General features: G+C 39.9%; 1 protein-coding gene across 2 annotated transcripts; it reads left to right on the plus strand.

Annotated features, from left to right (window-relative positions):
* Positions 1–6,459: 6,459 nt before the first annotated feature.
* Positions 6,460–21,478, plus strand: LOC119741671 (23 kDa integral membrane protein-like). Of its 2 annotated transcripts, none has more exons than XM_038217511.1 (11): positions 6,460–6,580; positions 7,406–7,551; positions 13,896–13,985; positions 16,160–16,208; positions 16,698–16,750; positions 17,950–18,024; positions 18,361–18,429; positions 19,024–19,125; positions 19,605–19,691; positions 20,568–20,637; positions 20,851–21,478. In XM_038217511.1, exons 2-11 carry the CDS (start codon positions 7,495–7,497, stop codon positions 20,886–20,888), a joined length of 690 nt encoding a protein of 229 aa, XP_038073439.1. In that variant the 5' UTR covers positions 6,460–6,580; positions 7,406–7,494; the 3' UTR covers positions 20,889–21,478. The 2 variants fall into 2 exon arrangements, with proteins under 2 accessions (XP_038073439.1, XP_038073437.1); XM_038217509.1 differs by having other exon boundaries at positions 7,458–7,551.

The raw sequence follows: 21,478 nt of genomic DNA on the forward strand, positions 1-21,478 counted from the left end.
TACATCCCGTAACATATTGTTAATAATCTTCGGATTTGAACAGCGACCGCTTTGAAAGTACGGTACGAGCCACCCCCCCCCCCCTATTGATTTTAAGGAGCCAAGTGTCCGGACAAAAAAAAACCTGTCTACATTTCAGCATTGATTTGCTGATGAAACCCACCCCCTCCACAAAAATTCCTGGTTCCGCCCCTGATTGTTGTTGTGCATACGGCAATTATTATCGTCTACAAGGTGATTCAAAATGCAATCAAATTTGATACACAAATTTGATACAATGAAGTATGTCTAATAAGAGCATGTTCTTCCACTCATCTGAAAAAAGCAGTTACTGATATTGATCTATTCCAGCAGAAGTTATGCATGTTTTACTTAAAGAAACCATTTTTATTGGAGTGCCATTGAGCGTAGTGATAATACACACAAGCATTCATTAAAATGAGATATTAATAATTGAAATCAAGACCATTGTTTTTACTGTCAGTTGTAATGGTTTGCATATGAGGAACAAGATAACTCTTTTTCTTCTGAAATGTTGTTAGCGATATAAAAATCATTCATCGAGGTGGGAAAACGTCCATATTTCATAATACTCAATGTGTATTAACCAGTTCGTAGAATTATCAGAGGTGGACAGCCGAGCTTTTGTGATCTTTTTATTCAAATAGACATAACGTGAGATTTGAAGGTTTGCATGGTGGAAAGATACTAAGACAAGAAAAGATCGCGGTAGCACCATGTGAATAACATTCTCCTGACGACGGGCAGAGCATACTGTTCGAAACGTTGAGTCCCTCGGTTCTTTTCAGAACCACACATACTCACAAAAGAGATTTATTCACATGGTGCTACCGCAAACTTATCTTGTTTTAGACATAACGCGGGAATAAAGTATGCAAATGACGTGAAATTTTCACAGTTAAAAGTCAATAAGATGTACTTTATCATTTTTTCATAATGAAATTGAGCAAGCCGAATATTTTTTAATATTTTCAAATTCAGTTATTTTCTTTTTTGACTCCCCTGCAAGGAGAAGCCGGTAGAAAGCCTTGCGAATCGGTATCGGTTGAGCACCGCATGCATGGTTGTATACACGGTAGCCTCATCAGTAACCTGTACTCTGAAACCGACCACTCGCATGGCGGTTTGCATCATGTCCTATTAGCCAATATATTCGGCTTTTCCAAAAAGAGAGACTGACAACAACATTCCAAAAGGGAAAACGTTCCTTTTTCGCAACTCACAGGCAGGTGTGATAAAAGTATAATATTGTCGAATTAGCCGGTTATGCTGTAAAATATGACCGGCGTTTGCATGGTGATAAAGGAAGGATATTAAAAAACATGCTGACATATATTTACAGTTATAATTCTTTTCCATTTCTTGAAAAAAAAGGTAAAACATACCGGTACTATCAGTGGCGTAACTGGGTTGTGCCCCCCACAACAAATGTCCGTGCCATACCCCCCCCCCCCCCGCCGCCCGGCGCTCCCCGTTTAAAATCTTGAAATGTACAAAAATTTGTCATTTGCCTTCAGTGCCCCATTAAAAATTGTGTGCACCCATGTGCCCCCCCCCCCCGACCCACCCACCGGAATTAGGTTAAACCTCACGCCACTGACTGTTAATACCTATGAACAAAAAAGTACTCTCTTTTAACGTCTTCCACCTGGTGTCTTTCGTCAAGGAGGAAAGTATCATTAACTTATTGATAGGGAAATTGTTTAGGTTCTTGGGAATTTGAATTACATGTTTGACAAAATTTCATTCTTCCCGAGGGATTTTTCTCAGCCTTAACGATTTAGGTCGATTTGTGATTTAAAATCGCTTGTAATTTCATACTTGATGACATCAGAATAACGTCGCAGTAATATTGAGGCCGATGTCTCATTCAAAAGTGAACAACTTCTATATTGCTAGGAACAGAACTTTATCATAATGTGATGATCACAGTGTGATTTTAGTGTGCTAAGGCTAATCATAAGCTAATGTCCTTTATAAAACATTGATTTAGTGTTGACAATAAGAGTTTTTATAGTGATATCTTTATCAAATCATTTCTCGTAATATATCAGACAAGAGTTTTGCTCAATTTCTGATATTCCAATTTAAGCCATGAGAGTCGTTTTATCTTAAATATGATCTCAATATGATTAAAAGCAAATCTTGAATTTGTTAGTGTCATTTAAGAAAGCAACAAGTTTTATGCAACCTGTCAATAAAGACATTTTTGTGAATTTCTGATTGTTAATGTTTAACATGAAGTGAATTACTCTTCAACGGGATAAATAGGGGAAAACAAAGCAGAGGTGTGATTTCCTACGAAGCTTGGGGAGTAATTTAAAACAAGATGAAAATAAAAAAAAACCCACAAATCAACTTCGACCCAGATCAAATCAATACCCTACAGTTTATCTCTTGTTCCTCTGCCAGTTTATTGTTCATATAAAAACGAGTGGGGAAAACCTCAAATGCACCGACGAACAACAAAGAATCCACAACAATGCTTCAAAAAACGGGATATCCATGCAGAACGAGATTTTTGCATGTCATCATCCCCACATCGTAAGTCGACTTGGCAAGATAATTTATCTCGACAAGTTGTCATCTCGACTTCAGGAAGTCGACTTAGCGAGATAATACATCTGGACAAGTCGTCATGTCGACTTATGGAAGACGACTTGGAGAGATAATGCATCTGGACAAGTCGTCATGTCGACTTCTGGAAGTCGACTTGGAGAGATAATGCATATGGACATGTCACCAAGTCGACTTCGGTAAGTCGACTTGGCGAGATAATACATCTGGACAAGTCGTCAAGTCGACTTCGGTAAGTCGACTTAGCGATACAATTATGTGATTAAATCGCCTTACTCTCGGCGATATGTCAACATGACGTGATGAATAATCTGAGTAAATAAAGAAGTGGATGGCACTCATGGAGCGCCGTAGTTATTCTATCAGCAAGCAAATCTTCTAGTAGTAAGAAGGAAACTTATCATCTGGAGGTATGTCTCCTACCTGTCTCTGTTGTCGTCGGTATTTCTTCCTCCGAGGAACTCCCATGTCCCAGTATGCCACTCACATGTACGCTGATACAGGCCACAAGGCAACATGCGTTAATCTGAAACAAGGAAGACGAGATGCAGCGACAAATATAGAAATGTTTCTTTTCTTCAATCAAAAGACACCAAGTTGGATATCGTTACCATTTATAATGACTTGGAACACTTGTACAAAAAACTATCTTTAAACCTACAATAATTATTGAATGTTCGAAAGTTTTCGGCCTAAGAAAGTCTTCGAAACTAGCCACTCTTCTGGTTTTGTACCCGTTACCATACGGTTACACCTCTATGTTCCGACACCCTTATGCCCCGACACCCCTATGTTCCGACTGCACATATTCCTGTTCCTAACCCTAACCCTAACTCTAACCGGGAGTAACACAATCTTACGTGCGGGTTGTCGGAACATAGGGGTGTCGGAACATAGGGAAGTCACCTTACCATACCATCCCTTCCATCTAAGCTGTGGAACGAGAACTAACATTCTTCAGATTAAAAGGGCTTGAAAAGTGATATCTGTGGAGATTTCAAATGATGACGAAGTAAAATAACTTACCAACTGTTTGTCCATTTTTCATGCCTTTGTTTCCTCAGCCTTGTTGACTGCTCCGTTTGCAAGAGTTAGAGAGGGAATGCCACAACGGGTCGAAAGTAACCTTGCTTCGTCATGGACAGTCGAGAGAAAACAAATCCAAAGGTTGAATCACATACACCACCAGCAGCTCGAAATTACCTTTCTTACATTTATTTCTCCTTGCTGTATAATTCTTGTTTTTCCCTAACTACATGCAAAGCCCTCGGGGGCGTTGGTATAACCAATAAAACCAGTCATTAAAAATGGATGCAATCAACGATATGGCGACGCAATTAAAATGAATCGGCAACGGGTCTATTACATTATGACGTGTTTTCGTGGAGGATATGGGATAGCTAAACTAATTACCCGCTGTAGCGTATTCGATATGTCTGCCAAAACATATGACGCTGGCGCTCTTTACTTCTTGAGAAATGTGATTAAAGGTCCAGTCTTTTGCCTGTGTGAGCACCGAAACAGAGGCATCATTTCGTTAGTGACACCACGAGGCATGACCCTGCCATTGGCGGATGGGGGAGTTAGGTTGCTGAAGCCATAGGTCTACCACCCGTTTTTGCTTTATTAAACCCTATAAGACCGTCATGTGGTTCCACAATGCCGGCTCGATCAAGTGGACGTCTTCATACCCTAAGCTTAACCAATTTTAGTCCGTCCCGTCTGATTTATGATCCGCCCTATACCTATATTGCAGGCCTAAGTGTGCAGGCTATAGTAAAAGCCCCAAAATTGCCTTCGCGGGCCAAATCACAATTTGTATGCCCTCATTTTTTTGCTATTGTGGGTCATGAACTTGAGGGGAAGCCGTGATCAGTACTGCGACATTTTAGTTCTGTGAAATTGTGATGAAATTAGTTCTCAGAGTTGCTCTTTTTAGCAATAGAGCGTAGGGATCATTTTTCAAAAAGGCGATGGGCATTCCCCCCATAAGAAATCGTCGCCCCCAAGTCGCCCCCCCCCCCCCCCCCCCCCACTGGAGATTTGGCAACCGGAGAAAAGCACTGTCCTATAAGTTAACACGATTAGCGGGTTTAACACCAATTGGTTTTTATGGGGGGGGGTCTTTTTGACGAAATCCCTGTTTATCGCGATTGGTGAAAATTGAATAGCATTGACAGTGATGTCGGTTTTAAACAGCGCCCCCATGGAAAGATGGTCCCATCCCCGGCTACACCGCTGGATACATCACTGCAACTTCTGCAAGTTCAAAAGCGGTAATATGTATGATATGCGCTTGCGCCGTTTCAATGCTTATTCATAAATACCTCAGACAGTTTAGCTATTCCTATTGGTCGAGAGCCCGTCACGTGGCTGGTCTTAAACGGATGATAAAGACAAAGGCTGCATCCGAATCAGTTGTCTAGAGCTAGGTCTTGGTCTGCGCCCATAGAAAATACGCGGGGACGCGCTGACAATAGACGTAGCCGTAGCTCTGGAAGCCCGTTTCGGACACGGCCATGGCTAGCTGGTCTTAAACACTTTTCCAGTGTCACAATAAAATGTGGACTCCTAAAATCCAGTGCCTCTTACCGTTTCATTGGTTGAACGTTCACAATCCTCACGTAGGCATGCGCAACACTACAAGCGAGTCAGAATTTTACAGTTCTTGAATTCAAAACGCAACGCCCCAGGTGCGTTCTGCGTGACATCGCGCAGAACATGTTACGCGCGCGTCAATCTCCATAAAAGGGTTGTTTACATCTTACTCGCCAGCTGAACACTCCATTATTTTGCTAGAGGGATGTTTCAAAAAGCATGAAGTGAACTTGTTGAACAAAATCGGGATTTTTTTAACGAATTATTTGATATTTTTTTACGGATAAGGTATTTATGAATGGGAATAAATATGTGCTCGGTCGGTATTTATCACTCTGTTTAATACCGCTTAGAGTCTGGATGCTGATAATTACCCTCGCCTCCGGCTCGGGTAATTATCAGCACCCAGACTCTAAGCGGTATTAAACGAGTGATAAAAACCTCCGGAGCACACATTTATTCCTTTAATATTCTGAACTATTTTAGCTTGAATTTGCAGTGGCGTAGCTAGGCCATTTTTATTAGGGGGGGGGAGGGGCGGACGTGAAAAGGGGCACTCGCCCATCCGTGCTGAAAGGTAGACAGGTTTTATTTTTTACCGGTCACCCGGCATCCGTAAGATACAAAAGCAGAGGGGGTGGGGGGGGGGTATCTTCCTATGGGGTCGCTGTTGAAACCGGACGTAGATCATGGGCACTATCCGCAGACATAAATAAACGCATTCATATGTCTTTAGCACTATCGGACAAAAGGTGGCGCTTTTTATGGTGGCACAAATTATTGGCGACGTTCGCGCGACGTTCCAAAAACAATGTCGCTCGTAGAAAAAGGGCACTTGTGAAAAAAGGCACTCTTTACAAAATATTGGGGGTCGGTAAATCCCCCCCCCCCCCCTGTTGATTTCTAAAGGGTGCACATGTGCAGGAGAAAAGCTCGACCATATTGTCAATTTATTTTGACCTGGAGAAATAACAAAGAGCAAGGGTTGGTGAATGGGAGGGTTAGAAGCCGTACCTGGATCGAATTATTTAGCCTTCAGAGACTACTTCCATACCCGGTCGGTATTTATCGGGTTTTTTTTTTCTTACAAAATGGAAGAAAACTTGCCCATGGCCATAAAACCGCAAGTGAAGCAAGGTGAATCTCGCGTGACGAGCGACTTTGCGCCGCACGCCGAGTGCGTACAAAAACGCTGGCGCTCTCACGCGCGCATCGCGCAGTTCACTAAGGACGCGCTCAGATTCTTAACAAAAATAGCAAAGTTATCACATATGCACTGACAGTCTCCAAATTTGATCTTTGTGAAGACCTAACATGATTTCTTTCACGTTTAGACAACATCAAGGACCTTCAAATCGTCTCGGTTGACAAAGGAGTGTAATCGGTATGTCAGATTCTCATGGTTACTATTGTAAAGGTTGGTCATTTAAATAATTTGGATAATTTAACAAGGCGCGTTTGTCTTTTAAGTCGTCTTAGAATACGGAACATCTTTTAGCAATTGTTTTGTAACCTGAGGGCACTGAGGACAGTTCTTGTTATTTAAATTAGCGACAATGAATGTACAAACTGTCAACTCGTACTCATGACTATCACAGAGGGAAAAAAAGCCTGCCCTTAGATGCGACGTCAGATGCAAGGATTCTAGTGCCAATGGGCCTAGACCCAATGCATTTAAATCTGTTAAATTAACGGAAAAGCAGCTCCTTAACCTGTGTATCTAAAGTTTAATCATTAACGGTGAAAGCGGGCCCTTCGATTTTTGCTTCCTGTAACTCTTCTCACTGGCATTCTATTAAACCATGGACTATGGAGGAATAACATCAATCTATATGAACGCATAGCAGTTGCCCAATCGCTCAGGCTTAATTCACACAGTCACCTGCCGCGTACAGGAAAAAAAAACACCTGGAAATCATAATAAAGTTCCTTAATTGCAACCATGGCAACGTTTACAGTCTATTCGACATGCTGTGCCGCGGTACAGTGTGCACGTAATGCTCGGACCTAAGCCAGAACTGTGTAACATGAGCTTGGATTGCAAAATGTTCTCTATAGTCTACAAAATGCCACTAAAATATTGAACAGAAAAGAAGGCTCCGGGGGACATTTCCATTGTTGTCTCCGTCTGACGTGACCGTGACACCAAGGCAATAGACCGAGGGTGGCCTCAGACGGTTCCTTCGAAACTTGTTGTGTTCTCCCTCAGATAAACTGCGCAACAGGTCCCGTGACGTGTAGTTGTTTTTCACCCGTTTCAGCGATTGCAACGGGACCAGGACTCGACGAGATTCGGATATGGGTCTCGCTGGCTGTTTCAGAGTTTTGCTTTTCATTGAAAACTTCATCTTCTGGGTAAGTCATCCTTTGTTGTAATGTTGTTATTTTTGAACAGATACAATTTGACTACTTAACTGCATATGTAGGCCTACCCCGTTTTGTTGTTCTTTTTACTCACTTGCCCATATTGCCTCTGTAATAACTGTCAGTCAAAAATACCACTGTCAGTCCAGTTGGCGTATACGGGATCATGGATGACGCTAGAATATTCAGAAACTGTACGAATTGCAGACACGAAAAGTTGGGGAGGGTGATGAGTTGTATACATGTTTATTACATTCAACCACCGATGGCCCAACCTCCTCCCCTTTTGAGTGGGGATACTTCTCCCCACCCTCATTCCCATCCCGGATTTTCGCCCAATGTCACTCTGTCCGCCATTCTCTCCGTCAACCTAATTTAGTTGGTTATTCAAGTGCGACTTCCGACTTATCGTCGTTGAACCGCTTGTCAACCGTAGGTTTGTTTGTGGGAAATAAAACAAGAAAAGAAGAAGCCAAAATGTCCAGATCTTCAGATGGTGCAGTTCCATTTTATTTCATCAGTCTTGTGTTAAGGCATCTATAGATACACATTTTGGGCGCTTAAAACAGTCTACTGAAGTGATATTCTTGCAATTTTTGGATGTTTTATCTTCTTGGGTAAAAAAAAAGGGAACTAAATTTGGGTATTTTTCAAGTAGCCTAACAGATTAAAAAAAATGAGAAACTGATCGCAAACTTCGGGACATAAATTGGCAAAGTGACGCTTAATTCAAGAAACTTTTTTCTGGGGAGCCGGGGGGGGGGCTAGACGAAATTTTAAATGGGTTTAACGACCCCCCCCCCCCCCCCCCCCCCCCCCCCACTGAGTTGCGTCTGTATGTCTGCTTTTATTAAGAAATATTTTTCAAAGTAAGGACAGTTTTGTTTATGAAGGAATCAGCTTTTTAGCTGAACGCTAATCACGCGATCGCAGGACGGTCACGTCGCAATCAATGATAGGTGAATGATTAACACGTGGTTTGACATCACCCTATACAAGACGAACAGTCAAGGCAAGCATGTCTCCTAATTGATGATGCAATTAAATAAAACCTTACTCAATACTCATCGCTTTAATGATCGATGCCTTCCAGGACCTCCTGTACACGTAGATTAATACATTCGTCCTCGTTAGGCTAAGTTTTAAAAAAAAAAATAGTGTCGCGTACGGGCTTTTGGGGGAAAACAGGAGGAGGCGGCACTTTTTTTTTTCCAAGATGGCTGATTTTCCAAAATGGATTCTTCCCTTTTGTTTCTCCACTCTTTTGCTGATAAGTGCAAAGGAGCCGTCACTCTTTCTATAACATTTTAACCTTGCATACATAGCTTCAATTTTGCTGGAAGGACTTAAAAGACACAATGTATTGCAAATGTATGTTTAAACATTAAAAAAAGAGTCGGTCGGGAAAACAAAAGAAAACGGGTTGGGATGAGAAACTGATTTTTTTTTGTACTTGGCCTTTTACATGCACACCTGCCAATTATTATGTTTTATAAGATGTGATTGATTACTACGATCATTATGCCGACTAAGTTTAACATTGTGTTTTTGTGAAAAGCGCGTGTACTCATTTCCTCCTTCGGGAACTCGCTACATCCTGCGACATGCTTTTCATGTCATTTCGTTTTCATTACAAATTAATGTTGTAGTCGCCACAACGCTGTACATGTATATCCCAGCCACCGGCTCATATCATTATTACTCATTTTATGAGACCCAGATTATTTATTTAAGAGAATTGGAAGGGTTCGTGATGAAGTGTTACCGATATTGCATATTATTATCATTCACAATTCATGTTTTATAAGATTTGAGGCTTTGCATGGTGGGGTATCGGTATCGTTTCGGTTTTGCGGTAACACCATGTGGTAATAACTACTGCTTAGAAGATATTAGTTCTGAGAAGAACTTGTCCTGCTTATTATCAACTTGCTAAGTAGTTTTTGTTCTGTTTTGGACTGTTCTAAACAGAACAAAAACTACTTAGCAAGTTGATAATAAGCAGGACAAGTTCTTCTCAGAACTAATATCTTCTAAGCAAAATTCATGTTTTGCTTTCATAATCATGACGAAATTCAACGTTAACATTTTTGGAAAAGGTAAACTAAACGGTTTACCAAATTTCGAAATATGAAACAGCATTATTTATATCCACCAAATTTATGTTATTATTATGGGGAAATGGAAATTCTTAAATTTTGAGGGTACACTAATCTTCCTCCTCACGTTGAATTTTATAAACATGAACCTCTTGACATATCATTGCATCAAAATCCGGGTTCAGTACTATATGTTTTACCCCCGACATGAGATGTCAGCAACTCCGTCTTATACCGTACCCCGGAGCCGTCCAACCTTGACCCGCAGGGGGCAAGGGCAGCCTCGAGTGGGCCGGGTATACGTTCCGGGATTTCCCCCTAAGGTCCCGACCATGTCGGCACAAGCTGCGCAATGGGGCTCACATTTCAAACAAATTTCTCATGAAATTTTGTGGTTGTTTTCCATCGAGAAATTATGGGAGAAAATCGATTTGAAATACAATTTTTAAGTTGCTTGAATCTTGCGCGCCACGCACACCAAGACTATGTTTTATACTGTTTTGAGATGGAGCGGAGCGCTCACTATTTAAATAAGGCCTATCTGTGCTATAGTTATCATGGACCGATTTTCTCTATTTTAATACTATAACATTGAAAAGTTTACAACTTATCTTATGCTTAAAAGGCACGAGTCAATTAAAAACTGTATATTTCGGGGCAACACTAAAAAAAAAAAAAAAAAAGCACATCAAGGAAATCAGCTCCATTTTCGTTTTGATCTCCTACAACGACTTTTAACTTGACATAATAATTATGAGCAGTGAAACAAAAGAAGACATGGGCGTCGCCGGGATGGGGCAAGGGGGCGCTTTGCCGCCCCCCCCCCCCCCCGAAAAAAAACTGAAGACGGAAAAAGAGGTATGAAGTGCATTGCTATAAATTATTACACATTTAGCAAAATTGGCGTCTGCAGGGGTGTCAATGTGGGTGGGGTGGGTAAATGTCCCCGCCCACCCTCGAAAAAACGGATAAATTGAGAATTATACTAGAGAAAGTAAAAGGATTTGGGGGGAAATGTGCTTTGCCCCCGCCCCCCCCCCCCCCCCCGACAAAAATATATATGTAGTGAAATATATTCGTAAACACAGGCATGACAGTCGGCGCTGTCGACGTCGTTACATTTTCAAGAGCTGTTTGTCAAAGCTTTAATTAGGTCCATTCACGTAAGTCCTAGCTGTCACGAAGTACATCAGGTCAATGAGGATTTCTGTCAACATGAATCATAATTGAGTCTGAGAGATGATAAACAAACCAGACCGTAGTTATTACCGATATTGCGAATAATACTACAATGGCAAGTGAAGTGAAGCATATATACAACGTGTTGAGCTAATGCAGCCTCAAAGGTAATAATTATACAGCATTTTGCAAACATCAAAAAACAAAACTATTTTGTCCGAATCGACAATAAGGGCCGATAGTCCGAATCAACAGTGAGGCCCGATAGTCCGAAGAGTCAGACTGACGAACCGTATTGCCCATTCGGACTATCGAACCTTATTCTCAATTCGGACTATCGAACCTTATTGTCAATTCAGACTATCGAACCCTACCGTATATTCGGACTATCAAACCTTATCATCTATTCAGACTATCGAACCTTATTGTCGATTCGGACTATCGAACCCTATCGTCTATTTGGACTATCGAACCTTCGGATTAATTAACCTTATTCTATTTTCGGACTAATGGGCTCTTCGGACTATCGAACCTTCGGACTATTGGACCTTCGGACTAACGAACCTTCGGACTAATGACCCTTCGGACTAAAGAACCTTTGGACTATCGAACCTTCGGACAATCGGGCTGTAACCGGTCTGCCCCCCCCCCCCCTCTCTTATTCTCTTTTCAACCCTGCATGTTTGTGTGTCCCCTACATGTTTGTTCTTGTTCCTCTGTCATTCACCTCTGAAGAAGGCCTGGCTAAGGCTGAAATGTAATGCCACTTTATTTTCGTTTAATGTCAATACCAATATACTATAGAAGATCGATGAACCATATTTGCCTGATCTATCTTCTGTTAATCTGCCCGCCGTCATCATCGCCATTAGCCTATTTGGGAATGAGGCCGACACAATAGAAGGGCGCTGTCACAAACTGAGCGAGATGTACTTTTAGGATTCATGGCTCAGTGCCAACGCCTCTCTGTGTTTTGTACCGTGCCAGAGTATCGCCCGCATTGGCTATTTTGCCGGGCGATTTACTGAAATATTTTAGTGATTTACAAGTACGACATATTGCCAATATTTTAATCATTTATTGTGATGGCCGTAAACTGCATTTAGCGATTAATGGAACAAAAGTCTTCTCGACTCATGCAAACGCAATTGACATTTAGGAAGGAGACGAGGCAGGCAATTAGACTCTTATTTTGTGTGACTATGACAGTAGCTCAATTTGTGTTTATCACAGATGAAAAGATGAATACATGGCGAGTCAAAAAGAAAGTGACCGTATGATAAAAAAAAGAAATGGCACGCTCCATTTTGTAAAAAACATAATTGGGGTAAAGAACATGTCATTGAGTAGTAACTGTGAAAATTTCACGCAATTTGCATAGGCCTACTCTATTCCCAAGTCGTGTCTATTTCAATAAAGAGATCACAAAATTCAGCTGTCCACCACTAATAACAAATTTACCGTTCTACGAATTGATGAATATCCAATAATGATATAAAAAAAACGTTTTCCCGCCTCCACGAATAAAGGAAAAATTGAAAACACAAAATCTGACGGTAATTTAAATCTCAGTTGTATTTGGAATCAATGAGGATGGCTATAAAGTGCTTGTTTCAACAGATCATCCCACAATAAAAACGAGAAATAAGAAGAGAAGCAATGGTTATTGGACTATGCCTCACTCACTAGAAAGTGAAGAGAGACATGTCTATTAGCCTCACATTGCAGTCACATTTGCCCTCAACTGATTCTTTACTAAACCCTAAAAGGGCAATCCGCCCCCCCCCCCTCACTTTTTGGCTGGTCTCGACTCGAGACCAGCCAAAATATCGAGGCCAAAGAGGACCGAGACTGAGACCAAGACTACAGCTCCCGAGACCGAGACCGAGACCAGCAAAAAGTGGTCTCGAGACCGAGACCGAGACCGAGACCGAGACGGGTCTCGAGACCTACAACACTGTCAATTAATAGAAAACACCCTGTGAATTCTTTTTGGCCTGTAGACACATTTCAAATAGGCATTGAAATTGATGCCCAGCGTCATACGATCGCTTTTTGCTGCTACTTTAGAATTAATAGTCCCAATGTTTCTGTACTCGTTTTTACTTGCGTCATTAACGAAATCATGCATGTTTAAAATATACAAAAGAATTATTTATGAGGCTTCACTTTCTCAAAATTTTGGCCAAGCCTGCAGTATCCACTGATCTGAAAAATATACAGGATTAACTTTTAAACATCCTTCCAATATTGTACACAATCTTTTGTAAGTTTTGAAAGATTAGGAATAGTTACTAAATTTATATACCTTACCTATCAGCTCAATTTCTGCAACATATTTTTTTTTAGCAGATTGCAATTTAGAAAGCAGGTCCTAGTAAATGTTACCGATTTTTAAATATTTTTCGTAATGGTCTGAAGTCTCAAAGTTGCACTCCCGTGCCTTTTGCTTGGGTTTAATAAAGCCTATTACTTGACAAACTCAAATAATCAAGGTGTGGGGTTTTTTCGGAGGGTTGCAGACGCCCAAATAGAAAAGAGATATTTTTAAGTTAATGTAAAACATAAAATTGTAACTTCAAATTGAGGCGCCCTATATAACTTTCACCTTCCCCGTTACCCACGGAGCCAAGTTTCCTGTATAACGTCTGATATGGCTAAACCTGTATAGATGCAAGCCGCGCACCAGCCAATCGGAGTCGACTTTACTACATCGTGACGTCATTTCATTCCCAAATCAGGACTAATGGTTCGATTGGTCCATTCGAATGCAGTGTGTTGTAATACAACAACAGCCGGGCGCATATCACGTAACATGATACAGAGCGCGTGACATCGTTTTTTTATCCATGTCTGACGCGCAACGGGTGAATGACCCAAGACCGGATATAGAAAGCGCCCGCTGATTGATCAAAATCTAGAGGTCAAGATGCGGTTGTCTTACATAATTAATCAGCGAATCTGTTCAAATGTAATAGACTAGAGGTTAACCTGCGTCCATTGAGATTGCTAAATAATGATAGGTTAAATAATCATGTTGTCCTTGTTTCCTGGCAGCTGATTGGTGTAGCCTTGATCATCGTGGGTTCATACATCCTGGTTGCCCCAAACCTTCCCGCCTTTTTGCGGATTCTGGAAGGCTCGCAGGTGAGGATGAAAGCAATACGCTCGCGGTAGATAATTCAGCCTGTGTCATTTAATACACAGATTTCAATGGCGGTCGGTCGTTCAGTTCCTGATCGATAAAACTCAGCTGTTGACAATATAGGCATCATTATAAAAGAGATTTATAACGGAAACAAACAAAAAAACGAAACACCTGTCATGAGGCTATACGGAATTAAACAACAGATCCCGATAGGCGTGTTTGTATAACACATATTTGAAAATGCCTCATCACACGTATAGGGATGATTATTAATTATCATGTGTATGTGCTGTTTGTATTTTCATTATTGGTGAAGGAGGCACCCAAACTGAACTTAGAGAAAACATAGGAAGCGTTTATGATAAAATTAGATGTCCAGCGTTACTAATCAGCGCCGTTCATAATTATGTAGTGATGGCGTTTATGATGTAAACGAAGTGTTTACACTTGTTTTCCTGAAAGTTAAATTGCAGTTACAAGCAGCCGCAAGAATTTAACTGGCTTTTTGAGGCATTGTTTTTTTTACATAGATATCTGCATAATGAATCTGACTCATAAATAAAGATAAGTCTTTAACTATAATAAATGGCGTCTATCCCCTTAAACGTGTTACAAACGCTTATAAACTGAACGTGTTAAGAGTCATTTCGTGTAAATACTTCATATAAGTGTCCACGCTCAAAAAATCGATTTTTTTTAAAACTTCGAGGGATGAAAGGACTTTGGGAGCAAGTAACTAAAATAGACTTTTTAAACCGATATTTTTGCCTGTTGCCATGGTTACGGGCCATTATGTGTTTTGGCCATTTTCGGGCAATTTTGAGGCTGCAAAAATTCATTTTTTGCGTTATTTTCAAAGGTCATCAAGCCAAACTGCGAGATAGTGTAACAAAAGTAACTATATCACGACAAAGTATCATCCTTACCCTTGCAAGAAAAAAATAGAAACACTTCTGAATAATCTCCTTTACATTATTTTCAGGCCCTATAATACAGCATGTTTTTACAACTAGCAAAATTGCATTTTTACCCCATTTTTATCCCTCCAAAAATGGCACTTGCCAGGGCACTCAGAATAATGTCCCTTCGGCTATGGTTAGTTCAGACATTGGTCTTTTCATATCTGGTGAGAACATTTTGGGTTATTGTATATCCTTTGTGCAGTAGCGCTCCAAAAATGGTAAACCTTAAAAAGTGTATTTTCAGTGTTTTCCTTTGTTTTGAGTAATAACTTGTATAATTGGTATTGTTCATGAATCAAGCACATTTTTCACAAACAGAATCAGATTGTGTATCATTTTTAGACCAGTGGATGAATAGTAGGTCGTGTACTCTCGCCCCCCACTCACACCTGGCTAGGCCCCGCCCACTCCCCCTGTGCCACCGAATTTTGAACTTGTGTGTTGCATAACGAAACAAATGTAAATAAATAATATGCAAGTGAACACTTTAGAAATTACATAGACTTCCTTTTCACAGCCTCCCCTTCCCCCACCCTGGGGCCATTGCTTGGGGTTGAGGGTGGGGTGTGACCACCCACCAATAACTTGGCTTTGTCGGTAAAATGATCGGGTAAAATATCGGTTTAAAAAGTCTAATTTGGTTACTTGCTCCCAAAGTCCTTTCATCCCACAAAGTATAAAAAAACACGATTTTTTGAGCGTGGACACTTATATGAAGTATTTACACGAAATGACTCTTAAAAGTCATTTCGTGTAAATACTTCATATAAGTGTAAAAAAAAAAACGATTTAAAAAAAAAATTTTTGAGCGTGGACACATATGAATTATTTACACGAAATGACTTTTAAGAGTCATTTTGTGTAAATACTTCATATAAGTGTCCACGCTCAAAAAAAAAAAATTTAATCGATTTTTTTAAATTTTTTTTTATTTTTTTTAAATTTTTTTTTTATACTTTGTGGGATGAAAGGACTTTTTTTGAGCGTGGACACTTATATGAAGTATTTTTTGAGCGTGGACACTTATATGAAGTATTTACACGAAATGACTCTTAAAACGTTAATAAACTGTTGCAAATGTGTTCAGAAGTTAAACACTAACTGGATTGTAGAAAGTTGGCATCTGCCCACGCCCCCACCTCCATCGATGGTCTCCGCCTTGAGTCTCTGCGTAATACACATTACGTTATCTTTTTGGTTTGCAATCACAGGTTATTTGCTATGTTGCTATTGGACTGGGAGCTTGTCTCTTCATCATCGGTAGGTTGAACTTTCCTTCTTATGGTGATCTTATAAGGATCGGTAAATCTGAACGTCTTGAGAGGAGACGACATGCAAAACATCTTGCTACATCGCAAACATTATGTGTGGTTTTAAATACATCTCAGACACGCAAAGCTTCGGAACTTTAGTGGAAATCTTCAAAACTTACTTGAAGTGTGCACGTCATAACAACGTTTATTCAAACTTACGGTCTACCTGTTGAAGGAAATGCGTGGATTTGGGGTCAAACACTCACATTGATGATAGTAAGTTAATATAATATAATACTTTTTCTTCTTTTTGTAGTGGGTCTTACTTGATATTAAAGTCCCTGTTGAACATACCCATTCCCATAATTCGCTATGGCGCCTTACCAACAAAAATATTCGTTTTTTAAGCAATTGGTACTACGTGTTCATGCCCCAACTCAGCAGTACATGCATGGTTTACAAACTCTAAAATGTGACTTCATACATTCCTCTGCAGGATTCTTTGGATGTTGTGGTGCCTTTAAGAAGAACTCTTGCCTCCTCAAGACAGTAAGTGCCGATTACCAATTCATCCTAGGCGTAAGGTGGACAATAATGTAGCTTTTCAGTTGCTTGGTGGCAGCACAATATTACATTTTTGTCAGCCGACGAGCATCTCATGAAGGTTTTGCTGGTCCCAGAGTGCCAGCTTCTACGTGTCACTCAATGACTGAATCACTCACTGTCACTTGTGCGCTGGGCAGTGCTATCGTATAGGAGTACGCCGTAAGACCAATGAATAAACTATAAATCAGCCTCATTGTGTAGACCACATACATTAAAAGATTTCCTTTAAGATATGAAAAGCCATTTATAGGCTTGCCTGGTCCTGCTAACACGTTTTCGAATTAGATCGCAAGGCATTGTTATAAAGATGTCCAAATCACAACTAAGCAACATTGTTCCAGAAGTTGAATTGGAATGTCCGCACTTTAAAGGTAAAATGATCTGATACACCGTGCCCTCTGGAGACGTGTGTACAATAGGGAACACAAGATTGTATACGTCTCCACAGGGCAATTTCTACAGATGAATACCTCTCCACACGGGTTTTCACGAAATAGATATATTCATTTTAATCAAAAACTAGGAATTTCCAAGCTATGTTGATTCGTCGCAAATGGAAGAGTTTTAGAAATGGGATATTAATTCCAAATTTCAGCCAAGGAAATTAATTCTGGTTAAAATAAGAGCATTTTTAAACTACACTTTCAAACTCGATAACTTTAGTACATGAGAACAAAGGAATGTCTCCACAAGGATACAAATTCCAGTATGGGTGGACCAGTAGGCAGCGTTTTCAATTTTTCATCCGTGTTTAAGTCATCGATTTGAGCACAATGTTTGTGATACTTGAGAAAGTGAACTTGATACTACAATGCAAACCACTGGCACCTCTCGCTGAGCATAGTACAATGCATGATCAACATTTCGGGTTCAAATAACAAAGTCTTCATTGAAAATAATGTCGTGTAGCGTACTGCCGATTAGTCTTCATGCCCACACTCTGTGGATTCGAGATATCGTCTTTCCGTCTCTTTGTTACATACAAACAAAAGCAAGTGATAAACAAAATACATGCGGCAGTTGAGATCCTGAAACATTCAATGAGAACAAATGAGTTTGGTCATAACATTAATCATATTTTTGACATTAAGAATTGCAGTGAATATTTCTGCTTTCTGTTATAATGGTTTCTCGATCTGCAGTATGCTGGACTACTGATTGTCCTTGTTCTCCTGGAAATCGCTGCTGCCATTCTCATCTGGCAACTGGAAGAACAGGTTGGTTGGTGTCAGTAAACAAAATATCTGTCCGATCACTATGGAAAATTACAACATAAAAACTTGGGCAAAACCGAAAAACAAATTGGAAAACTTCATCGTTAAAATCGGGGAAAGTAATTGGAACAAACTAAAATAAAATAAGCCATTACAGTTAATTCCTCATCAAACACATGCAGTTAATGTGCTTACGAGTGTCGTTTCATTTGGCATTTGTTGCCGATGTGGCTTAAATAAAGGCCTAAATATTGTTTATTTGTTTGATGTCGGATCTTATTACATAATGTAATTTAACATCCTATAAATACATTGTATGTATGTGTTTCCCACGGACAGTTTATATCCGTTCTGGCAATGGGATGGAACTCACTGGACGAGCCCAGCGTCAACATCCTACAACAACAGGTATGTGGGGTCTGGATTTATTCATCGAGACCGCTTGATAGCAGCAAAGTCATCAAAAGTCATATAGCCATAGCAAATGATAGTCTGAACAAGTCATAACAAATCATAGCGAATCGTAGCAAATCATAGTATATATACACCTGTGAAATCATTCGGATCGATATTGCGATAACTGGCCGATCACCAAGGCGATACGCGAAATAAACGTATGGTTAAATCATGCACCCAGCTCTGAAACAAACTGTGATATTTTTTGCACTTGTTCGTTAATCAATATCTATATAATTATGTGTATAAAAAATAGCCGTTAATGAGCGCAGTAATGTTGGTATGTTTTCCTTGTTCTTGTCTTAACTGAAACAAACTTAATTGCACAAATCCCGGCACGTTTTGATCTGGAAACCGATTCATAATAACCTCATTGTTAGTTGGTCAAAAACATACTTTGGCCAAGGTTCCCTGGTCAATAAGACCCAGAAAATTACCCTCAAACGCGTCAATTTGACCCGGAAAGTGTCATTAAAAAGAAAAATTTGACCCGGGTTCCGTGTGAGTAAAAATAAAATTTGTTGTTGACCTTTTGTTTATCTGCAGTTTGCTTGCTGTGGATTCAGTAGTCCAGGCGAGAATGTCACCACCGTGTCTCCGGATACCACCCCAGACTCATGCCTTGACGCGTCAGGAGCAGTCTTTGAAGTAGGTCATTCTTTTTATAACACTTTACTCAACAGTATTGATTATGCATTTTTATAACGCAATTGTAATGTTACATGTAGCATGTATGTTGTAGAACTGGAATGATTAGCATTTTCGTTGGACCGGTCGATCAGTTTGACGGTGCAGAACCAATCGGACATGATTCCTCCTAATGTCCTTTTTGCAAAATGAGTCGAGAAAGTACGTCGGTGTATTGGGAAGAAATGAATGTATTATTTATCAAAGTCAAAAGTCTTCTTTTAGGAAACGAGTTATACAGAAACATTTTCGTCACTCGAAAAGTGGTCGTATGAAACCCGTTGCGCACGTTGCTTTCAGTCTTTTTTTTATGCCGGCCACCATCGATTTTAAAAGTTGTTTACAATCATACGGCCATCAGACAAGACATAGTGAAATAAAACCGCAAATATGATAATACATAGGAACCCATTTTTTGCCTTTTTCCAACTCTCCATCAGACCGGTTGTTACGACAAACTGAAGCTGGCGATTCTGGACAACATTGTCATCTCTGCGTCGGTAGCGGGCGGTGTTGCCCTTCTGCAGGTAAACTCTACATAATTATACAATACACTCAACCATAAAAGAAAGTCTGCCTCGTACTTTTTTGTCCAACTCAAAAACTACTGGGCAAATCTCGCTCAAATAACTACTAATCAGTACAAAAATTCCTTAGCAATCCAGCCATACTCTTTATGTGGTCCAAAACAGTGATAATGTGTACTAATTATGCAATTTTTGACATGATACCGAAAAAAAAAGTTGCACTTTTGTATAAGTGCAAGTTGAGTGTGAACATTTCCGTTTTGTTTTTTGGGGGTTTTTTGGCAATTTTTTTTTGGCATCATTTGTCATAAATTGCATACTTGTGTACACATTATCGCTCTATTTTGTGCCAAAAGTGTATGACAGGATTGCTAAGGAATTTCTGTAATGATTAGCCGTTATTTGAGCAAAAGATGCTCAGCAGTTTTTGAGTTAAGACCAACAAAGTATTAGGGGGGACTTTCTGTTTTGGTTGAATGTAGCCTATATTATGCAATATTTGGCTGCTGAATTAGACACGTGTTACTGTCATATTAGATTTCTGGTATATTTTACCTAATATGTTTTTTATCCCTCGCACGTGACTTGTGACTGTTCTAACTGTCCACTAAGGTATGCCCTATTTTCATGGAGGCCGAATTTCACACTTCACCAACCCTTGCTGTAGGCATTCGGACGAAACTTTATTTTCTTCTGTAGCTAACCAAACCCGAAACAATCATACCTGTTAGTGTCAATCTTGTGGTTACATAAATGGTTACTACCAAACACATTTTATTGCTTTTCAGTTAGGGGAGCTAGGCCTATGGCGTTTTTATTTAAATTGTTCATTCTCAGGCTGTTTAAAAATTCGCACCACTTTGATTCTCACTGCAGATCATCAGCATCATTGTCTCTTGCCTCCTGGGCAGAGAGGAGAAACAAGTCACAGTTCGGCCGGCACCAGGTGAGAAATCCTCCATTTCTCTTACTTTTCTCGTACTACTTTTATCATGAGCAATTTTTTTTTTTACTCCTTTGTTCATGCACAATCGGTCACACTCATAGACTCATGCAATGGCGCCCTCTGTTGGCAGACCCTGCAGGAAGTTTTAATGATTTTGCTTTTAATGCTAACTGTAATTAACTATTCTTTCCTCTGTTTTTTTTTTATTCACAGCAGGAAGACAGGCGTGGGGTACAGGCGGATATGCCTAGATGGAAGCATTCTTAGCTCTGTTTGGACACTAACAAATGTGAAAGATCTGCAAAGAACTACCCCAAAGCCTACTCATTACTTTTTGTGAAGGATCAAACTTGTTGGTTTTGTTACAGCTGATTTAGAATCATCATCACCTGGCACTAATTTTTAGTTTGGTCACTGTAACAAAACTACTTCTCGAAAAGACTTATAATCATCAGCTGACCGATTGCATACTTGCCATCATTGTACATTATCTTAAAAAGATGATATATAATATTAAGCATATCAGCAAATTTTAAAGCCTTGCGACTTTGTCAATATTTTCAACTGAGTTGGGAAGGTTTGCTATATTTTGCAGCTGAGAGTAGATATTCAGAGTCCACCTGTTGACTTCTGGTGGCATTGATTCAAAGCGTGAAAGCTATGTCACCTTTCGTAATCATGGCTTTAGCTTGACTTTCTAACTTTATTCTCCTGCCTAAATTAGATTTTTTTTAAGTGGCTCTCCCCGTGCTATATTCGAGTTTATAGGGAATATACAACATTTGCAAACATCAAAAACAAAACTACCAAAATATCATAAAATATGTTACTGGACTGTTAA

The sequence above is a fragment of the Patiria miniata genome, unplaced genomic scaffold (genome assembly GCF_015706575.1).
Source record: "Patiria miniata isolate m_02_andy unplaced genomic scaffold, ASM1570657v1 HiC_scaffold_5, whole genome shotgun sequence".
Taxonomy (NCBI): domain Eukaryota; kingdom Metazoa; phylum Echinodermata; class Asteroidea; order Valvatida; family Asterinidae; genus Patiria; species Patiria miniata.